This window comes from Lampetra fluviatilis, chromosome 5, assembly GCF_964198595.1.
Source record: "Lampetra fluviatilis chromosome 5, kcLamFluv1.1, whole genome shotgun sequence".
NCBI lineage: Eukaryota > Metazoa > Chordata > Hyperoartia > Petromyzontiformes > Petromyzontidae > Lampetra > Lampetra fluviatilis.
Window position 1 is genome coordinate 22,821,299 of NC_136279.1, and position 19,961 is coordinate 22,841,259.

A 19,961-nucleotide genomic window follows, 5' to 3' on the forward strand; every position below is an offset into this window, starting at 1 on the left:
ACTGCTGGGGTGAAGGCCTCCCCACGCCATGTTCTTTAGTGGGGAGGGGGGGTTAGCGCTGTGCAATAAACCACCGCTCCATGGCAGCACTCGTGTACACTACGTTAATTTGCAAATAAAGCGAGAAAACGATGATAATGCCATCTCCTTGTTTATCCACCCCTACCCCCACGACGTCCCGCCACCGCGGGCACCGCCAGGCTGCACAAACAGAATAGCCCGATGCTGCGCACGCGGGGCGATGACGCCTCGGTGTACGAACTCGTGTTCCTCGGCTTCCAGCTGGTCACCTGGTTGTTGTGGGAGAGCGAGGCGACGAACCGCGAGGATGCCACACAGCTGTGCCAGCGCATGTTCGACCATTACATTATCAGAAACAGTGAGTGCCCCCCCCTGCCCGCTTACCTCTGCCCTTCCCCCTCAACCCTTCCTCCGCCCTACCTAGCTACCCCCACCGTGCTGTCTGTAGCACGTTCCACACAAATCGACACCCACAACCGCTCTACCATGGAGCTGCCTCCGCCCGGTCTGGGATACGACCGGATTCTTCATCAGCCCCGTGTCAAGAGGGGCACGTCCGTTGGTACAGGGGGTCAGGAACTGTGCTGCTCTGAAACGCACGGGCGAGGGAGGGAGGGAAGGAGGGAGGGCTAGGGGGGTAGATGCACATGTAACGCTGTTGGGGTGCGGTGTCAGCCTGTTGTTATTTACGTATTTATTTATTTTCTTCTGTATCAGTCGAGGGCGGGGTGGAGTGGTGGCAAAGTGATTCGCGGAGTGCACGACGAACCCGGCGCCCAGAGCTCCATTCCCTGCCACATCTGAGCAAGTTGTGGACACCACGCTGCTGTTCGAACTGCCATAAACCAGCGCGGTGAAGTCTGGTCCAGTGTAGTCAAACAACCCTCATGTCCAGCACGTCGTTGTAAAGCCTTCATCTAGCAGTAGACCGACAAGGGATGGGAGTTATTATTAATATTATACCAGTCCAAGCTAGCCAATACAGGATTGTATCTTGCATTTTTCTAGAGTTAGGTCACAAGGTATGGATTCACCAGGCTGTTGCGATCCATAATAATGTCACGTGTGCCTTTGAGTCATTCTTAATGAATGAGGCTTCTCCCTGGATATCTGTGAAAAGTCAGGTGATGTGAACCTAAATCCTATACATTCTTAGATGACAAAATTAGAGCTGATTTATCATCATTTGATGTCCTGGCTTGGGAAATTAATGGAATTTCGATCTGACACATACCCAGTGTGCCCCTACGGGATGACCCGCAGTCCAACTGCTGTTGCATGTGTTTGTTTTGGCAACCTTCCCTTTCGGCCTTTTGTTTATTCTCTTCACGTGGAATTTCAGAAGGACGCCCTGAAAGCTGATGACACAGACCTCGTGCTTGGTCTCTGTCGTCCCGTTGCTCTAGAAAACCATCGGATAAACACCGATGCTCTTGGGTTGATATAGAAATGAATTGGAGCCTGAATTATGATTACAGTTAAACCTGGGATTGCGAGCATAATTCGTTCTGGAAACGTGTTTTGTAATCCAAAGCACTCGTATATCAGTTGTGATCACGTGACGCTCGGCAGACAAAGCGTATACGCACTACTCGTATTACAAGACCTTGCTCGTTTATCAAATTAATATTTATTTACAAATTTTGCTCGTCTTGCAAAACACTCGCAGACCAAGTTACTCGCAATCCAAGGTTTTACTGTACATCCTTTTGTAGGGGGTGGGGGTTAAATTGGTGAGGTTAGAGCTTTGATGGCAAAATATTGCCAAAATTGAAAAAACACAAACATTTGCTGGACCTATCGTCATGCTCCGGTGAGCAGGTGAGCATTGGTCAGTACTCCACTCCAGTAGGCTCTGACCTGTTGGTAAAAATTCCACGTTCTTGATGGGCTCAGTTGATCCAAAACCCTTCACTTATGTTGAAGAATGTGACTCAGGAGATCAACGGTAAAAGGAATTGGTCCCTGTTGCTAATACTGCCTTAACACTTGTTAAACGTAGTAAAGAGTGCCTCAATGTATTAGCTCTGTTTACGTGACGCACCTTGCCGCCATCCTCCCCCTGCAACACCACCGCGCATTGGTAATCGAGGAAACAGGCTGCAAGCCACTCGTTTCTCATCGTGCAGATTGCCTGCGGCAGAACATTAACTCAGCAGATCTTAATATGTCCTGGGGAGACCAAGGCATGACGCATCACCCAAAAGTTTCAGCACCAGTACCACCACCGCCACATCGGGGAAGTGTGCTGTCGAATAAGCACACGCACACAACTCAATCCTCACGCCAGTGTAGATCGTGCTAAGGGGAGAACTGGGGTGGGCATGTGTGTTTGTTTATTACGCAAGCACGCGGGTCTATAGCTGCACTACGGCAGGCACTACTGGGCAGGGTCACTGCTCATGCCAGGGAAAACTAAATCTGTCTCAACATTTGAGACGCGAGGCCAGCCACTTAAGATCCTTCGGTGGGGGTGTGCAAAGTGTCCAGCCAGAGCCGAGCACGACGAATTTGTCCAAAATCAGTACTCGTCAAATCGACTGTGGACGCTCATTCGTCATTGTGGCATTTGCTTTCATTCTATGAAATTCAACTCCCCCCCCCCCCCATCTGCCTCCCTCCCTTACCACCCCGTCTGCCCTCCCCTTGCTGGCCCACATCCACCCACTCACTCACCCACCCACCCACGCACGCACGCACACACCACCCTCGGCTGTTGGTTGTATCTGTGGCTCGCCGCAGTCTCCCCGGCAGACCAATTCCTGGACAGGAACCTGGTCTATTTCTTCCATCTCGACTTCCAGCAGGACTACCTGGTCACTGACCTGGTGCCCGGGATGCGAACGGTGCGGCCCAACCCCACCAGAGAGAGCCACATCATCCTGCGCAAGCAGTTGCTGTCGGGCCACTTCGATTTCTCCTGCTTCTTAATGGGTGAGCTCTGTGCCAAGGCCTCGGCTGTCTACTTTGAAAGAAAAAAAACCAGAAGGAAAATCTAAATTCACAAACCGTTGTGAATTTGGATTTTTTTTTTCTTCTCTTTCGCCCTGCTCAATTCTTATTTGTGTTGCGTCCACGAACAGATTACCCACGGTGCGCCCGAACTCGGCAGATGTAGGAAGACCGGCAGAGGTTGATCCTGGAATAGTGTTGGACGGGTGACCGCCACACGCAAATAGGTCGTGATAGGGCAGATGCGGGGCTACTCCTTGGGCAGCAGAGGGCAGTGAATCAGATTCAGTTGCCACCCTGAACTTCATATGCTTCCGCAGCTGTGCTCTCCCCGCCTTCGCCAAACCCGCGCTGACCACCGTGGTGAAGTAGGGCCGAACCACCCCCATGACTGACGCAGAGTTTTGTTGGCCCTCATCCAAGCAGTGGATTGGCACAGAGTCGTATTATTGTTTTGTTGGGCCAGTTTATATATGGGTTGCATGCGTTTAATGAGACCTATATGCGTCGTTGGTTTGAATTTTTTTTTTAAACCTTGTGTTTTAGTTTTTTTTTCATTTTTATTAGCCACAATTACGAAAAAGTAACTGTCATGTGACACTTGGGACCTTGGTTAGGGTGAGAATCAAAGTATTTAGTGTTTCATTATTTTAAACATATAGCCAATCTACAAATGGCTATTGAGGAAAATAATACATAACAAAAAACAACCTTTTTGGCAAATCTCAAAAAATATATTGTCATCTGACACTAATCCACAGGGCTGTGTTTAGTCGATGGAATTCCAGTAACAATTGGCAAGTTATAATGACACAAATTGCAGTGTATTTTTAGAAAACTCCTCAAGCGATGTTATTATGGTTGGAAAACTGAAATATAATGAAGCCACTACAGAGAGAAACTGACTCCGTCTCTTGTCGTTGCTCACAACATGTTTGTGGCTGGTGGTGTCGTACATTCTTCTACCGACTTGTTGTATTCCACACCTTACGTCTTCCCCCTGGCAGACAAGTCTTCTAAAAATAAATGTATATTCCAGTTATCCCTGCGCATTCCTACTTACGACAATAATGCCATTTGCCCAGGAGAGAAGACTTTAAAATTCTCTGTTGTTTAGGAGGGAGTGCTGCAATTTTTTTGTTTGGCCAATTCCATGAATGAGTGTTTTACATTTTGTGCAGAAGATCGCAATCCAAATTGTTGTATTATGAGACTCATTCATTATTATACACAAGCATCATGTGTCCACTTCTGGCAGTAAAAAAAAGACATGTGACCCGCTCTGAGCATCTGCGCTTATTTTGCTCAGAGGACAAGGGAAGAAGCATTTCCACTTGTACAAGTGTGTAAAACCGGTCAGGCAGACCTGATCTTGCCGCAGTTGTCTCAATGCTTAATCATTTTAATCGTATAAGTGCAGCTTTCTCAGCGCTGCTCGGGCGCAAAATTCCGACGTCGCATTGCAGTGATGCCATTGGCACACAAAGTATGAAGTTAAAACCTCGGTTAGAAAAAAATACTTAAAAGACATTTGAGCCTTCAAACACAATCATGACTCGTTGCGGTGCACGCTAAGTTCACGGTGACACGCGGTGCCTTTTCTTTCGCGACGCTAATTCATTTTTGCCTGTCCGGCTGCGTGCGTGGTGTCGTCGAGCAGCGAATCCGACGAAGGAGATAGTGTTGCGACGCAACAGCATGAGCAACAGCAGCACAAGCAGCACCAGCAACGGCTACTGGAATGCCCTCCTGAACCTGAGCAGCAGCCCTCCTCCCATGCTGTACATGCCCCGGTCAGGTACGATCCCTCGTTTAAAACCTCATCGCTGTCAACAACTTGTTGCGTCAGGCTGCGTCACGATCGATAACCCCCGACTGGATCCCGCGGTGGAACAAAAAAAATATCGCCTTCATGTCGCCGGCCAATCATGCGCGCCGAACGTACAAATATTCGTCGAGCCAAGCAACGGGGGGGGGGGGGGGGCAGCTGCGTTTTAAAAGCTAAGCTTGCTCTCACAGTGCACTTTACAGGAATTGTGTATAAGTTCGTCACCACGCAAGAAAATATCTCCTTTTATTTCCGCTCCGGATTAATAGAAGCCCGCTGGATGCGGGAACTTGAAATGCAGCTCGCATGCTGACTGGGAAGTGCCTCGCTCGTGCCAAGCACTCTTGAGTCGTTGATTCATCAGCTCGCGGTACACGCATCGAATCGTACGTGTCGTGTGCGCGTGTGACCCTTGCAGCAGCTGGGGGCTGCTACGTCTACGTCTCTTTTTACAGCTGTTCAAATAAAAATGTCCATAAATGTTTGATCGGGTAACTAGCGCAAACCAAACTACACCTTTCCTCTTCGAGTGAACGCATTCCTAGACGTAAAGAACCCGCCGACGTGAACCCAAAGCGTGGGGCCCGGATTAACGTACGTTTGTGCGATTTAGCAGAATGCAGAAAAAATGGTGGTGTGCATTGCATGCGTTCACGGGGAGAGGCGACTTTCCGCCGTGCGAGCGATCGCCCACCATGGGACTCGTTCGCGTCGCGCTTTTTTTTCTCCTTTCACGAGCTCATGGCCGCCTCGTACAGTGGGCACCATTCAAACAACGGCCGCGGGGATTGGCGTGCCACGCATTTTTCTGTGCGGTGTTTTTTTTCGACCACTGAAAAATGTGAGCTCATTACGTAACTTCTGCGCCTGTGTGTGTGGTATATGTGTGTGCAGATAGATAGAGAGGTTGTCTCTTTAAAACAACGGCTCTGTTTGTTCCCACTTTTCTTGTTTGTTGCCACAGTGTTGAAACGTCCCGTGTCTGTTGAGGAACTGCTGATGGCGGGCGCCCCCTTCCTCAAGAAAACATTGACGGTGAGTCGGGGATGAAAACGTGAATGGGAGACGGACAGAACGGTGCGTGCAACAGGGTTGTCTGCTGTGGATGAATGGCCGGTGGATACAGCGCACGATAACGCCAGTATCTTCTGTTCCGAATGAGTGAGCGAGCGAATGACAGACGGGTGAAAACAGCGCACGACGTACCGTTTGGTGAGTAAACGAAGAGGTATTATTGGCTACAACAATGTTTGCTGCTGAGGACAACTCCAGACAATGTTTTTTTTCCCAGTGAGCAATTTTGTTAGAATGTGTAGAATGGGCGGTGTTTATTCGATTTCAAAGTGTTTTTTATCAGATGTTACAAAAATGTGCAAACGCTTCCAGAAAAAAATAATCTTGTGTTTGACTAGGAATTTAATTGCATGTGATGTTTATTTTGGTTTTATATATATTGAGTCGTTCCTGCAAATTGCTTCTCAATTGCTGAGCAACCAACAGACATGCTGGCGCTACCAACAATTTCCCAAGCTCTGCTGTCCTATAAATAATGTTTCAGCCTTTAAATGAGTTGACACATGTGTGAGGAAACTGGAACACCTGGAGAAACCCCACACGTGCAAGGGGACAATACTCTATCCTACACAGGAGGGACAGATGATATCGCCACTAGGGAGACAAAGCCGGCCGGGCGTTGCGCATGGCCACTCAGCCCCTCGTACACCGTTCCAGCCTTGAAAGGTGCTCGCTAACAGCACTTGCCCCAACAGTCTGTTAAGGCTGTAACACGGGGGGTCTTTGTCGTTTTTTTTGGTGGCTCGTGCAGGTGCTGGGGGATGCAGTTGGCTGGGGGTTCGTGGTGCGGGGAGCTCAACCGTGCCACATCCAGGCTGTGGATCCCAGCGGGCCCGCGGCCACAGCTGGCATGAAGGTACCTTGAGCTTTTGCTGTCCAATATTCAAGTGTTAATTAGATCTTGTTGTGTGTGCTTGCCCGTGTAAGCGAGTGTGAGCCGTGCCGTGGCGGTTAGCGCACTGATCTTAACTCTCGGTGGCCCGAGTTTGATTCCCAGCCATGCACATCACCGACAAGTGCCATCCGTGAACCGGTTCCACGCCTCTCCTAGGTTGACTCGGCCAAATACAAGCACCTGTTACAGCAAAATAACTGCGGAGATAAAAATGGCTGTGTGGGGGGTGGGGGGTGCGGATTTATCACACTGATATTGATCTGGATGGGGATGCCTAATGACATTTAGACGGTGTACATTACACACTCGAAACAAACTCCCGGCTTTGTGTGGTTGACGAATGTGTGCCGAGCCTTATAATCTCCAGATGCTCCTTCACGTGCGCTTCCTTGGATAGTCGTGAAGCTAGGATGGCCGACTGCAATCACGATATTGAGAGTTCCACGTGGGTGGAGCGGCTAGCGGCCCTGCGCTTTGAACCCAGCGGCCTGAGGTTGATTCCCAGCCATGGCCGACATCGGCCATTTCACCCACCCACACTGACCTCCGCTGTGAAGTATGGTCAAACGACCTCCCTGACTGGCAACCATCGGGAGGGTAGCCTTCTCCCTACAGTCGATTGGCAAAGCAATGTACATTTGTATTTTCTCACTTCCGTGTGGGATATCACACTGAAGCTGGCACTTCTCCAGACTTTGTAAACGAGCAGAGTAATTTCACGCGCGCATATTTAAGATCACGCGTGTGCATGCAAAACCCGTACTTCTCGGAGAACACCGACGCTGGTTTTTGTGTTTGGAGCCAACTCTGATGCCGTCGCGTTTGCTGTTTGCGGCCATGCAGGTTTGCCAGTTTGTGGTGTCGGTGAACGGGCACAACGTTCTATCTCTCGACTACCGCACCCTGAGCAACCTCATCCTGACGGGACCTAGCACAATCGTCCTTGAGGTCATGGAAGACATGGTCTGATTTTGGACTCGGTTTTCACTTCATCCAGTAGCTTCGTTTAGTTCGTTATCTAGTTTCTTTTCAAGTCACAGGTTTATTCATGCCAAAGAGTTTCAAACAGAAAATAATGTTAAAAGGGATAACAAAAAAAAGTTTAGTTTCGTGAACATTTCAAACTATTGAAGTGGTCATAATTTCTTGTTTCCAAAAGCCATTTGTGTACAGTGCGACTTTTAAGCACGGGGCCAAAATCTGTGTTTGATCAACGGGGGGGGTGGGGGGGGTCGCGTGCAGTCGGCCTCCTTTCATGGAAACCGTGCAGGCGTGTGGGGGCTTTGCAATGGGCTCAAGAGGAGAGCGGCGTTTCATTCACGCGCCGGCAGCCACGGCGTTCGGGACAAGTATATACATCCGTTTTTGGCTGTCGATGGACTGGAAACCGGACGACTCCGTTTGCGATCAACGAAACGCAACGATTCGCTCAAATAAAATAAAAAACCCAAAAATTGTGAAGAAATTACCGAAGTATTTGTCAGGTTTTTTTTTTAATGTCCGTCGCCGAAAGAGCAGCTGCTGCTTCTGTCACGCGCCGTGTCGCTCGTGCGTCCTTGGCATCGCGAGGCTGGCGATGCGCGACCTGATGGTTTTTTTTACTTGTACATAGACGACGTCGGTGTTTTTCCGCGTGCGGTGTAAGCGGAGCCGCTCCAGTCGGGAGGAATTTGGTGCGTGTGCCGTTTACAGTCCGGCAAACGCGGATGCCGTCAAATACACACCACCGTATCGTCAAATACACACCACCGGATCGTCAAATACACACCACTGGATTGTACGAACCTTGCGCATCAACTCTCAGATGCGAGGTGTTTCCCTTTTTACGGGAATTACCGAATGCATGAAACAAACCACACACACACTCACACGCGCGATTAGTGTGCACATTCGCCCAAATGGTTTGCGTGCTTTATTTGGATACGTTTTATGTAATTAAAGTTGTTTCTTTTTTACTCAACTCTTGCAGATGTGAATAAGCAAAAGGGACGAAGGTTCCCGGGTTGCTGTGCATATTCAGCTCGGTAAAAAAACAAAACAAATGTCTCTCTTTATTCAGGTAGTTTTGTGGTTTGATCTGTTTTTCTTATCATGCGAACAGATGGAACTAGTGCCACCGTTAATCCAGGGGGTGGAGGCGGGGGGGGGTCACGACGGGGTTGTGTGATGTGGTGTCGGCAAGGCAAGATTCGTCGGCCACACTTTCACGAGATGCCGAATCGTACCGGACACCCCCACACCCCCCGCGAAAAATACAAAACGGCCGTCTCGTACCCAACACAGGAGGAGGGAAATATCCATAAAGGCAAACACTAATTGACATAATAATTGAACAATGATGGCTTAATTTTGGGAGTGTTCAACACACAACTGTGCTTTGTTTACTTAGTTACCATTCTGCCATGGGGCTCTGCGTGAACTTTGTGCCCATGAGTCGAATGTGTGTGTTTTTAATCAGGTAGAGCACCGACCTTACATGGGGTATGGTACCCTCTCCATGGCGTATTTACATTAGAATGGAGGGGGATCAAATGGACTTTCAGAGCACCGATGATTTTTTTACGATGGGACTCATTTGCAATAACCCCTTAAGAACGATTGGCAATATTTATTGTTTCTTCCGTTTAATATCAATGGGCCAAGCGTCAACATGTTTAATGTGGACGCTGTTAAGTGCTTTGAAGGAGAAAAAAAGATGCTATAATGGCCATTGCTATCCTGCACACCGTGCGCCCTGACGCGTACAGCCACCGCGCATCTGCACAGGAAGAATCGACGGGTCGCATCGGCATTGCCCGCCAAATTCAACCTTTGCCATTTTGAGCACAAGCTGCGCATTGGGTACTTGTTGAAAAAGCCGCCAAAACTAAGCTGTAACAAAAAAAAAATCACTCGCAACAATTCCTCGGCCAAAGGACGAAATGGAGCACACGAGTCCATAGGAGCAGAGCGATCACCACGTTGCTATGGGGACCGAATGTAAAAGTGAGGCCTTAGTCGGCGTGGCATGTACGTGGGATGAAACAGAATGGCCAAATACTTAAGCGATTTCCGAGCTGTTGCTGGTTGCTGAAGCCATTGTGCCCACATGTTCTGCTGCAAGGATATGGAAGGGTAATGAAAACATGAGCAGCATATGTCCGCGTCAGCCGTGCTTCTGCAGTTTTAATGTGGCACACCCTTGTAAACTACTGAGATTTGATGCAACAAAATGCCAAGGCTTTCCTGCCGAACGTACTTTACGCGTTGCATTCATGTCTTTGAGATATTGTTGAGGTTGTGCTGAGTGGTACCATAATGGAAACACTGTGAAGATTACATTTTTTCATCTTTTGTGTTGAAGCTAGTTACTTAAAAAAGAGAGAATGGGCAGTGATCTTTAGAGGCACAAGTTAATGCTGCGTTTGATCATTGTATAGTTTGACGAATTGTCAAATGAAAGTGTATCTGTGTGGATTACAACAAAAGTTAAAATAAAGACGAACAGAAAATGCGGGATTGATATTTTTGCACTTGATTTCTCATCGACGTTACACTAAAAATTATTTGACGATTTTACCCATGTGTGATTTTTTGGTCTTGCTATTTTAGCAGCGATCGAACAATCGTGTTGAATGGATTGTTTATATTGATGCATATGATCTACACGTGTTATGTAAGCTTCACAGGTCGATCTACATTCCCAACCTCACCTATGGCCATGAGCTTTGGGTAATGACCGAAAGGATGAGATCGCGGGTGCAAGGGGCCGAGATGAGGTTTCTCCGCAGAGTTGCCGGGCCTCACCACTCTCCGTGATGGGGCGAGGAGCTCGGTAATCTCGGAGAGCCGCAGAGTCGAGCCGCTGATCCTCTGAATCGAGAGGAGCCGGTTGAGGTGGTTCAGGCACCTGGTAAGGCTGCCTCTTTGTAGACTCACCCTGGAACTCTACCGGGCAGCACGTCCCACTGGGCGAAGACCCAGGAGCCGGCCCAGGACACGCTGGCGGGACTTTGTCGCTCGGCTAGCCTGGGAACGCCTGGGAATCCCCCAGGAAGAGCTAGAGTAGTGTAGTGTATCGTGTAGTTTATAGTAGTGTCGTGTATAGTGTAGTGGATAGTAGTGTAGTGTATAGTGTTTTGTATAGTAGTGTAGTGTATAGTAGTGTATAGCAGTGGCGGCTCGTCAATAGAGGGCGCAGGGGCGCCGCCCCCATCACGATTCAAGAATATACATATACAAAAATTATATAAAAATACATAAATAAAATATTTTTTTCATACGATGTGCCGGCTGGTAGTAAGAAAAGCATCAGCATTTAATAAAAACTGGCTTTAATCGGTCAACTATTTTCTATGTTTTTCAATGTGTTTCATGCGGGGCGCCGGACAAATGGATGTCTATGTGAGACTTTAAATTTTCGGACAGCATGTGACCTGAAGCTGGTCTCTAATTGGTTTCTTAAAGATTCTCCTCGGGGCGCAAGTCGTTGCGTTCCTGGCCAATCAGAATTGGATACATGTTATTTTATCCAATCTGATTGGTTCTCGTCACCTGTCATTCAAATTTACGCTCTGGGCCACTACTGCGAGTGCGCAGGCGACACCACTTCGACACTTGCTAGGCTGATCAAATTTTTGTGTAAAAAATGGCAGCAGTTCATCCAAATTCTGTAATTTATTTACAAAAAAACCCTTTCACAAGGCTTTCGCTGGAAGAAATAAAAAAGATAAAGGATCTCGGACCGGACCAACCCGATTTACAAATCCAGCAGCAGGCCAGTGACAGAGGACGAAGCTACACACGAAGCTTCACCCGCGCTTGTTATGAGAAACGGAGGTGGCTGGCTGGATGTGATGTTAGCAATTCTCTTTTTTGTTTTCCCTGTCTTTTATTTCAAAGTGTCGGCACTGAAGTTTTGTGGACAACGACGGGGGTAAGAGACCTCAAACATCTCTCTGACAAATGCAAACGTCATCAAAGTAGCCGCAGCCATATTGATAATAGCATGAAACTAACGTTTTTATGTTCAAGTAGGAAACATGCTTTTTGGTACTTTGGTCTGAAATGTATATAAAAGAGAAACATTTATGTTCAAGTAGGAAACATGCTTTTTGGTACTTCTTTTGGTCTGAAATGTAAATAAAGATCATCAAAATTTATATTCAAGTAGTCAAAATGGTTTTTGGTACTGCTTTATATTTATTTGCCGCCCTAAATAAAATAAAAAAAATGCGCCCCCCCAAAAATAAATATCACCAGCCGCCATTGGTGTATAGTAGTGTAGTGCATTGTCGTGTATAATGTCGTGTATAGTAGTGTATAGTTGTGTGTAGGTTATAGTGTAGTGTATAATAGTGTATATTAATGTATAGTGTATATTAGTGTATAGTGTAGTGTATAGTAGTGTATAATGTGTATAGTAGTGTATAGTAGTGTATAGTAGTGTGTAGTGTATAGTAGTGTATAGTGTAGTGTATAGTAGTGTATAGTAATGTAGATTTGGAGTCCGTCGCCATGGAAAGGGAGGTCTGGACCGCCCTACTCAACATGCGACCGCCACGACTCCACCAGGACAAGTGGATTGAGAAACGAAACGAACGAATGTTATGCCAGGGCTTTTGGGACAAACGAAACTTGTACTGTATAACGAAACCAGAACAATAGTATCATCAATGCAAACGAGATGGTAAAAAAGAAAGTAAAATAAATCACGACGTTTCGGGCGCAACACAAGCGTCCATCATGTGTTGCGCCAGAAACGTGATTTATTTTATTTTATACCTACGTGACTTTACCGAAAGAACCACAGAGTATGGATTCCTGCAGTCACGAAAGCTTCAAATAAAGATTGAGATGGTAAAACCCGGACAAGAAAATATTGCATTCTCAACTCGAATTTAGAGAATCAATTGGATTGAGTGAATATGCAAACTCCAAGCAAACACGCACTCGTGATCTGTATACATGCTTGTGTGTGTTAATGTGGGGAGTGGTAGTGTAGTGGTTAGCGCGCTGGGCTATGAACCCAGCCACCCGAGTTCGATTCCCGCTCACGGCCAACACCAGTGACAATTGTCTCAACCGATCCTGGACCTCCTCTAGGTCGGCTCAGCCTCAAATGAGTATATGATACGATGCCTAAAAATATTGTCACTCAGGAGACAAAGGCGTGGTGCTGGCCACCCCACCCCCTTCGTGTGCCGTGCCGGCCTTCATAGGTGCTTGCTAAGTGCACTTGCTCCAACAGTCTGTCAAGGCTATACGGGGGATCTTTGTCTTTTTTGTCTTTGCCATACTTCTGTGAAAAATGTTAATTTGGACCTTTGTATTATAAATCGACCTGCTTGCATTTACATGTCTTCTCTGCTGAATGGTGCTCGCAAATTGGACCATCTGTCAGTAACCGAGCGAAGGTTGTTTTCGTTTTTCCAGGTATATTATTGACACAATCTCTCCATCTTAATGAGCATGATGTCTCATTTGCTTCCTTTGGAATATATATAAATACCGGGTTTGTGAATACATAATGATGTGGTACTGCTTTTGTGAAAACAATGCCAACGTCCCCCCACCCCCCCCCCAGGAACGCCTCCCCGTGTCTTCCACGAGGGTCCTCCTGTTTTCGGTGCACGTGGGATGAGAACGAGTAGCCCGGAGATCCATATCGCATTGCCCCGTCAAATTAATTTCGTAGCAAAACCAATAACCTGGGCAAACATTTGAGGAGTCGTGGGCGTGTATTGAAATGAGCCAACAGCGGAGTCATGCGTTGCTGCTCTACGCTACAATTTAAATGAAAACGGAGAAATGTGAAGCCAGGGATTATTTTACTAATGACTTTCCTGAGTTCCCACAGGCGATTGACAGGTTTCCCTCGCTTTGTGCGGTAGATGCGTTCCAAAAAAAAAACGAAACCGCGGCTTCCTGCCGAGGAGCGTACACGGTACTGTCCACAATGTTGCCCCACGTCCAACCGCACAGCCGCATGATGAGCGCAGTCAAAGCGCACAATATCGCGACTAGAAATAGGTTCGCCGCATGTAAGGCGAAAGCGCGCAAATGGAAGCCGTACAAAGCGAAGGAAACCTTCACTTGCATTTCTCACACGTCTCGATTCCAATCTGCGGCTATTGGATTGAGGAATGAAATAGCTCATCGGCATCGTCAGCCATGATCTATCCACAGCAGTGACATGGGGTGAGGTCAATGGCTGGGGAGGCAATGGCTCGTGTCAGAGCCAGATTCACACACTGAGGGGGGCGTGTCCTCACTGAGGGGGCGTGGTCTCACTGAAGGGGGCGTGGTCTCGCGGAGGGGGCGTGTCCTCACTGAGGGGGGCGTGTTGGACACGTCCCCCTCAGTGAGGCAGATGTAATAGCTGCCTCCCCTGGTGCTTTTTCATTGCAATTTCTTGACGAGACCAGCGAGCCTAAATATCTTTCTACACATACGTGAAATAAGTTACCTGGAGGACATGAAATGAAGGGGTCTACAAACATTACATTGGTGACATACTGAGATAGTAGCAGGCACGCGCTTATTGCCCGCGCTCCATCCAGTTACTGAGGGGTTGTGCAATCAGAGGGGAGGCTGAGCTTGTCGCTGCCTCACCTCTCGTCTCTTCCTGTATTTGTAGCGGAGCTCCGAAAATTTGGGGATTTTGACTATAAAAATGATTGGAATCGTACAGAAATGACATTTATAACACAGATCAGTGGAACAATCTGAATATTTATTTGATTTGATTATTTTTTTTTCTACTTTTCGTAACAGCTATTTTCATTGGAGAATGACAGGTGAGGGCTCTGCCTCCCTTGCCTCCCCTGACCGCACGTCCCTGATCCACAGCAGGATGAAGTCCTCACCACGCCGTCGCCATCTCGATGTGTCATGTTGCAGCAATCCATCCAGCTCCTCCTGCACGCGAGCCGCTCTCATCACTTTGCACCTCTTCGTGTGAACGCCCTTCTGAGCGCGGTCCGTCCCTCTCTCTGGCTGCCACTCCGCCATGAGTCGACGAAGTGGTCACCATCCCTCTCCTGCAGTGACGCGTCTGGCCCAAAGCCCGCTTACTTTTTAACAAAGGGGCCGTCCATAAATGACGTCACGCGATTTTGGACGATTTTTGACCCCCCCCCCCTTCGTCACACGGCGTCACAAAAAGCCACACCTCCCCCCCTCAAATATAACGTCTTTAAGCTCTGCCCCCCCCCAAAACCATATTTCCATTTTGAAAATAAAACATGCTTCAAATCGCTTTAAACTTTTGCCATTGTAGTGCGTATTTAATGTGGCGCTGCACTCTGATGTTGTAGGAGTGTTGTTATATCAATTCTATATGTATTTAAAGTTGCGCATTTTGATGTGACGTCACATTTCTCAAACCCCCCCCCCCCCGCCTCGTCACAAATGTCTGACCCCCCTCCCCCTAGGTGCGTGACGTCATTTATGGCCGGCCCCAAAGCGGTGTCTCTAAACCAGCGGCGAATGTTCTCTCATCCCCCTGTGCCCCCTGTGACCCCTGTGACCCCTGTGTCCCCTGTGCCCCATGTGCCTCCTGTTTCTGCGTCTCTGTGCAACTTCCAAGAGCGCGCCGCCTCCGCCCTTCTCTGCACACTTTTGTCAGCTTTTGTTCGCTGTCGCTTGTCAATTTCCACGCTTCTGTGGCAGTGTTCTTCACCAATTTTCAGACATCATCAGTGTGAGGGCCGCCACACCATTTGAAATAGAGGCCGACCGAAATTCGGTTTCGGCGCCGAAAGTTGGCAAATTTTCTGTTTGCACATAGTCACTTTAAGATGTTTTCTTGTTCATGTTTTTGTTTTTTGTTTGTTGCGGTTGCACCCGATTCAAGAGCCGAATGGCTCACAGGGCTATCTATCTAACCTATATAATTCATTTTTTGTCTGTCTGTCTGTCCGTCCGTCTGCGTACGCTCGCTTCCGGGGGATTTAGCTCTCGGACCGTGGGGTTCGCCGAGATTAAATTTTTGCCGGTGGGCACGCACCGGCCCCGCGGTAAACTTAGACATTTCCGATTTTTCGTCTCTAAACTTTAAATCGGACCGATTATCGATTTAGTGCGATTTCTCTTTATTTATTTATTTACTATTGCCGACTGGCATGCGGGAAGGCGGTTGCCCCTGGCAACGGGCGGTTGGCCCCTGGCAACGGGCAGTAACGCCGTCGCTGCGGGGTGGACGCCATTTTTAATTCCCGTTAAAAATATGCACACGCATTAACACGCGACGCTGAGGTAAATTCATCAAAGTTTCACGTCCTCTTCACTCCCCACCCACCCCAATGTGTGCAATTACTATCATAGGGTCGGTAGATAATACAATTATAGCGATTAGACAGTATTTTTGTAGCGTGGGGGGGGGGGGGGTAACGGCCACAGCACCCAGCCTCGGCCGGGTGGGCAATCTAGGCGAGGCCGGAGGCTCTGCACGGTACTAGGCCTCGACACCCCACACGTCTCAGGCGACGACTTTGTGGTATAAACTCGATATACCCAGCGTTGCCCGGGGGGAAAATACATTTAAAATCTTCTGAAAACTTTAAAACATAACATACCAATGAAAATACAACTGCGTAATTTAAAATGTAAAACCGACAAACCAAGAATCGATTCTCTGAATCGCGCAAAGGTATCGAAGGTTGTAGATTCATTTAGAATCGCCCTGTTCCCGTTTAATATAAGTTGGTTATAGAGTTGATATAAACTGCTACAAATGGGAAATATCCGGCGTTGACTGGGGCAAAAATATAATTAAAAACTCCTGAAAACTTTAAAACATAACATATCAATGAAAATAAAACTCTGTAATTAAAAATGTAGCCCAAGCGCGAAAAAAAGCGATTCTTTGCAATCGTTGCGAAGGAATCGAGGGTTGGAGATTACTTTAGAATCTCCCTATTCCGTTTTTAACAAACTGCGTGTCGCCAACAGACACACACATTCACACATTTAGCTTTAACAGTGATACCTCGGTTCACAAACTTAATTCGTGAACTGACTCTGGTCGCGAACTGAATTGGTCGTGAACCGAGGCACATTTTCCCATAGGGTTCAATGTAAATCCGGTTAATCCGTTCTGACCTTTTTTTTTGGTTTTTGAAGCACAAAAATATGAAACAAATTACATTACACAGTATAGTAATGTATAAAGAGAGAACACTAACCTTGCTTGAGATGACTTCAGTAAGTACAGTAGTGCAGTACAGTACTGTATGTGCTAAAAAGCACACCAAAAAGCAAAAAGTCACTGAAAGTGTCTTCACAGTACTCACAGTACTTCTTTCTGCGTCTCTGCTTCTCTCCACGATCTTCCTACAGGAAGTCACGACCACGTGACAGCCTGGAAATAGCATTACAATGGCCGCGGCTCCTGTTCGTGAACCGAAGCGGAGTTCGTAAACCGGAGCAGATTTTTATGAACTTTTCTGTTCGTGAACCGAGTTGTTCGTGAACAGAAGCGTTCGTGAACCGAGGTATCACTGTACATTTAACATACAAAACGTCAGCATGTACTGCTGTCATCATAGGCAAAAATATATACACCTTCACCACTCTCCTTCACCATTCTCCCTCACTCACCATCACCACTCACCCTCACCACTCACTATCACTCACCACTCACTATCACTGACCACTCACCACTCACCCTCACCACTTACCCTCACAACTCACCCTCACCACTATTCCTCACTACTTACCCTCACCACTCTCCCTCACCAATCACCAATCACCCTCAAGCATACTTGGCGACGCGTAAGTAAGTTTTTAAAACGGGAATAGGGTGAGTGGTGGTGGTGAGGGTGAGTGTTGAGGGTGAGTGGTGAGTGGTTAGGGTGAGTAGTGAGGGTGAGTGGTGAGCGTGAGTGGTGAGTGGTGAGCGTGACTGGTGAGGGTGAGTGGTGAGGGAGAGTGGTGAGGGAGAGTGGTGAGGAAGAGTGGTGAGTGGTGAGGGAGAGTGGTGAGGGTGAGTGGTGAGGGTGAGTGGTAAGTGGTGAGGGTGAGTGGTGATTGGTGAGGGTGAGTGGTGAGGGTGAGTGGGGAGGGTGAGTGGCGGTTGTTAGTGGTGATTAGTGAGGGGTGAGTGGTGAGGGTGAGCGTGAGTGGTGATGGTGAGGTTTAGTGGAGAGCGGTGAGGGTGAGCAGTGAGGGTGAGTGGTGATTGGTGAGGGTGTGATTGGTGAGGATGAGTGGTGAGTAGTGAGGGTGAGTGGTGAGGGTGAGTGGTAAGAGTGAGTGGTGAGGGTGAGTGACGGTTGTGAGAGGTGATTAGTGAGTGGTGAGGGTGAGTGGTGAGGGTTAGTGGTGAGCATGAGTGGTGAGGGTGAGTGTTGAGCGTGAGTGGTGAGGGTGAGTGGTGATTGTTGAGGGTGTGATTGGTGAGGATGAGTGGTGAGTAGTGAGGGTGAGTGGTGAGGGTGAGTGGTGAGGGTGAGTGGCGGTTGTGAGTGGTGATTAGTGAGGGGTGAGTGGTGAGGGTGAGCGTGAGTGGTGAGGGTGAGTGGTGAGGGTGAGCAGTGAGGGTGAGCAGTGAGGGTGAGTGGTGATTGGTGAGGGTGTGATTGGTGAGGATGAGTGGTGAGTGGTCAGGGTGAGTGGTGAGGGTGAGTGGTGAGCGGTGAGGGTGAGTGTTGAGGGTGAGTGGTGAGTAGTGAGGGTGAGTGGTGAGCGTGACTGGTGAGTGGTGAGGGTGAGTGGTGAGGGAGAGTGGTGAGGGAGAGCGGTGAGGGTGAATGGTGAGGGTGAGTGGTGAGGGTGAATGGTAAGGGTGAGTGGTGAGGGTGAGTAGTGAGTGGTGAGGGTGAGTGGTGAGGGTGAGTGGTGATTGGTGAGGGTGAGTGGTGAGGGTGAGTGGGGAGGGTGAGTGGCGGTTGTGAGTGGTGATTAGTGAGGGGTGAGTGGTGAGGGTGAGGTTGAGTGGTGAGTGGTGAGGGTGAGCAGTGAGGGTGAGTGGTGATTGGTGAGGGTGTGATTGGTTAGGATGAGTGGTGAGGGTGAGTAGTGAGGGTGAGTGGTTGTTGTGAGGGTGAGTGGTGAGGGTGAGTGTTGAGCGTGAGTGGTGAGGGTGAGTGGTGATTGTTGAGGGTGTGATTGGTGAGGATGAGTGGTGAGTAGTGAGGGTGAGTGGTGAGGGTGAGTGGCGGTTGTGAGTGGTGATTAGTGAGGGGTGAGTGGTGAGGGTGAGCGTGAGTGGTGAGGGTGAGTGGTGAGGGTGAGCGGTGAGGGTGAGCAGTGAGGGTGAGCAGTGAGGGTGAGTGGTGATTGGTGAGGGTGTGATTGGTGAGGATGAGTGGTGAGGGTGAGTAGTGAGGGTGAGTGGTTGTTGTGAGGGTGAGTGACGGTTGTGAGAGGTGATTAGTGAGCAGCGAGGGTGAGTGGTGAGGGTTAGTGGTGAGGGTGAGTGTTGAGCGTGAGTGGTGAGGGTGAGTGGTGATTGTTGAGGGTGTGATTGGTGAGGATGAGTGGTGAGTAGTGAGGGTGAGTGGTGAGGGTGAGTGGCGGTTGTGAGTGGTGATTAGTGAGGGGTGAGTGGTGAGGGTGAGCGTGAGTGGTGAGGGTGAGTGGTGAGGGTGAGCGGTGAGGGTGAGCAGTGAGGGTGAGCGGTGATTGGTGAGGGTGTGATTGGTGAGGATGAGTGGTGAGTGGTGAGGATGAGTGGTGAGTAGTGAGGGTGAGTGGTTGTTGTGAGGGTGAGTGGTTGTTGTGATGGTGAGTGGTGAGGGTGAGTGGTAAGAGTGAGTGGTGAGGGTGAGTGACGGTTGTGAGAGGTGATTAGTGAGTGGTGAGGGTGAGTGGTGAGGGTTAGTGGTGAGCATGAGTGGTGAGGGTGAGTGTTGAGCGTGAGTGGTGAGGGTGAGTGGTGATTGTTGAGGGTGTGATTGGTGAGGATGAGTGGTGAGTAGTGAGGGTGAGTGGTGAGGGTGAGTGGTGAGGGTGAGTGGCGGTTGTGAGTGGTGATTAGTGAGGGGTGAGTGGTGAGGGTGAGCATGAGTGGTCAGGGTGATTGGTGAGGGTGAGCAGTGAGGGTGAGTGGTGATTGGTGAGGGTGTGATTGGTGAGGATGAGTGGTGAGTGGTCAGGGTGAGTGGTGAGAGTGAGTGGTGAGCGGTGAGGGTGAGTGTTGAGGGTGAGTGGTGAGTAGTGAGGGTGAGTGGTGAGCGTGACTGGTGAGTGGTGAGGGTGAGTGGTGAG

The 19,961-nt window shown here is 48.7% G+C and overlaps 1 protein-coding gene across 4 annotated transcripts in view; it reads left to right on the top strand.

The window, feature by feature from the left end:
- The window catches only part of DEPTOR (DEP domain containing MTOR interacting protein), a 72,500-nt gene that overhangs the window by 35,492 nt on the left and 17,047 nt on the right, over window positions 1–19,961 (top strand). For 3 of the 4 annotated variants that reach the window (XM_078857198.1, XM_078857197.1, XM_078857199.1), the window contains 6 exons: window positions 201–379; window positions 2,764–2,955; window positions 4,634–4,771; window positions 5,766–5,836; window positions 6,627–6,731; window positions 7,614–10,247. In XM_078857198.1, coding sequence (XP_078713324.1) covers window positions 201–379; window positions 2,764–2,955; window positions 4,634–4,771; window positions 5,766–5,836; window positions 6,627–6,731; window positions 7,614–7,739 — 811 coding nt within the window. In that variant the 3' untranslated portion in view covers window positions 7,740–10,247. Of the gene's footprint in view, window positions 1–200; window positions 380–2,763; window positions 2,956–4,633; window positions 4,772–5,765; window positions 5,837–6,626; window positions 6,732–7,613; window positions 10,248–19,961 lie in introns of those variants that run through there. The other variant, XM_078857200.1, reaches the window with a different exon arrangement.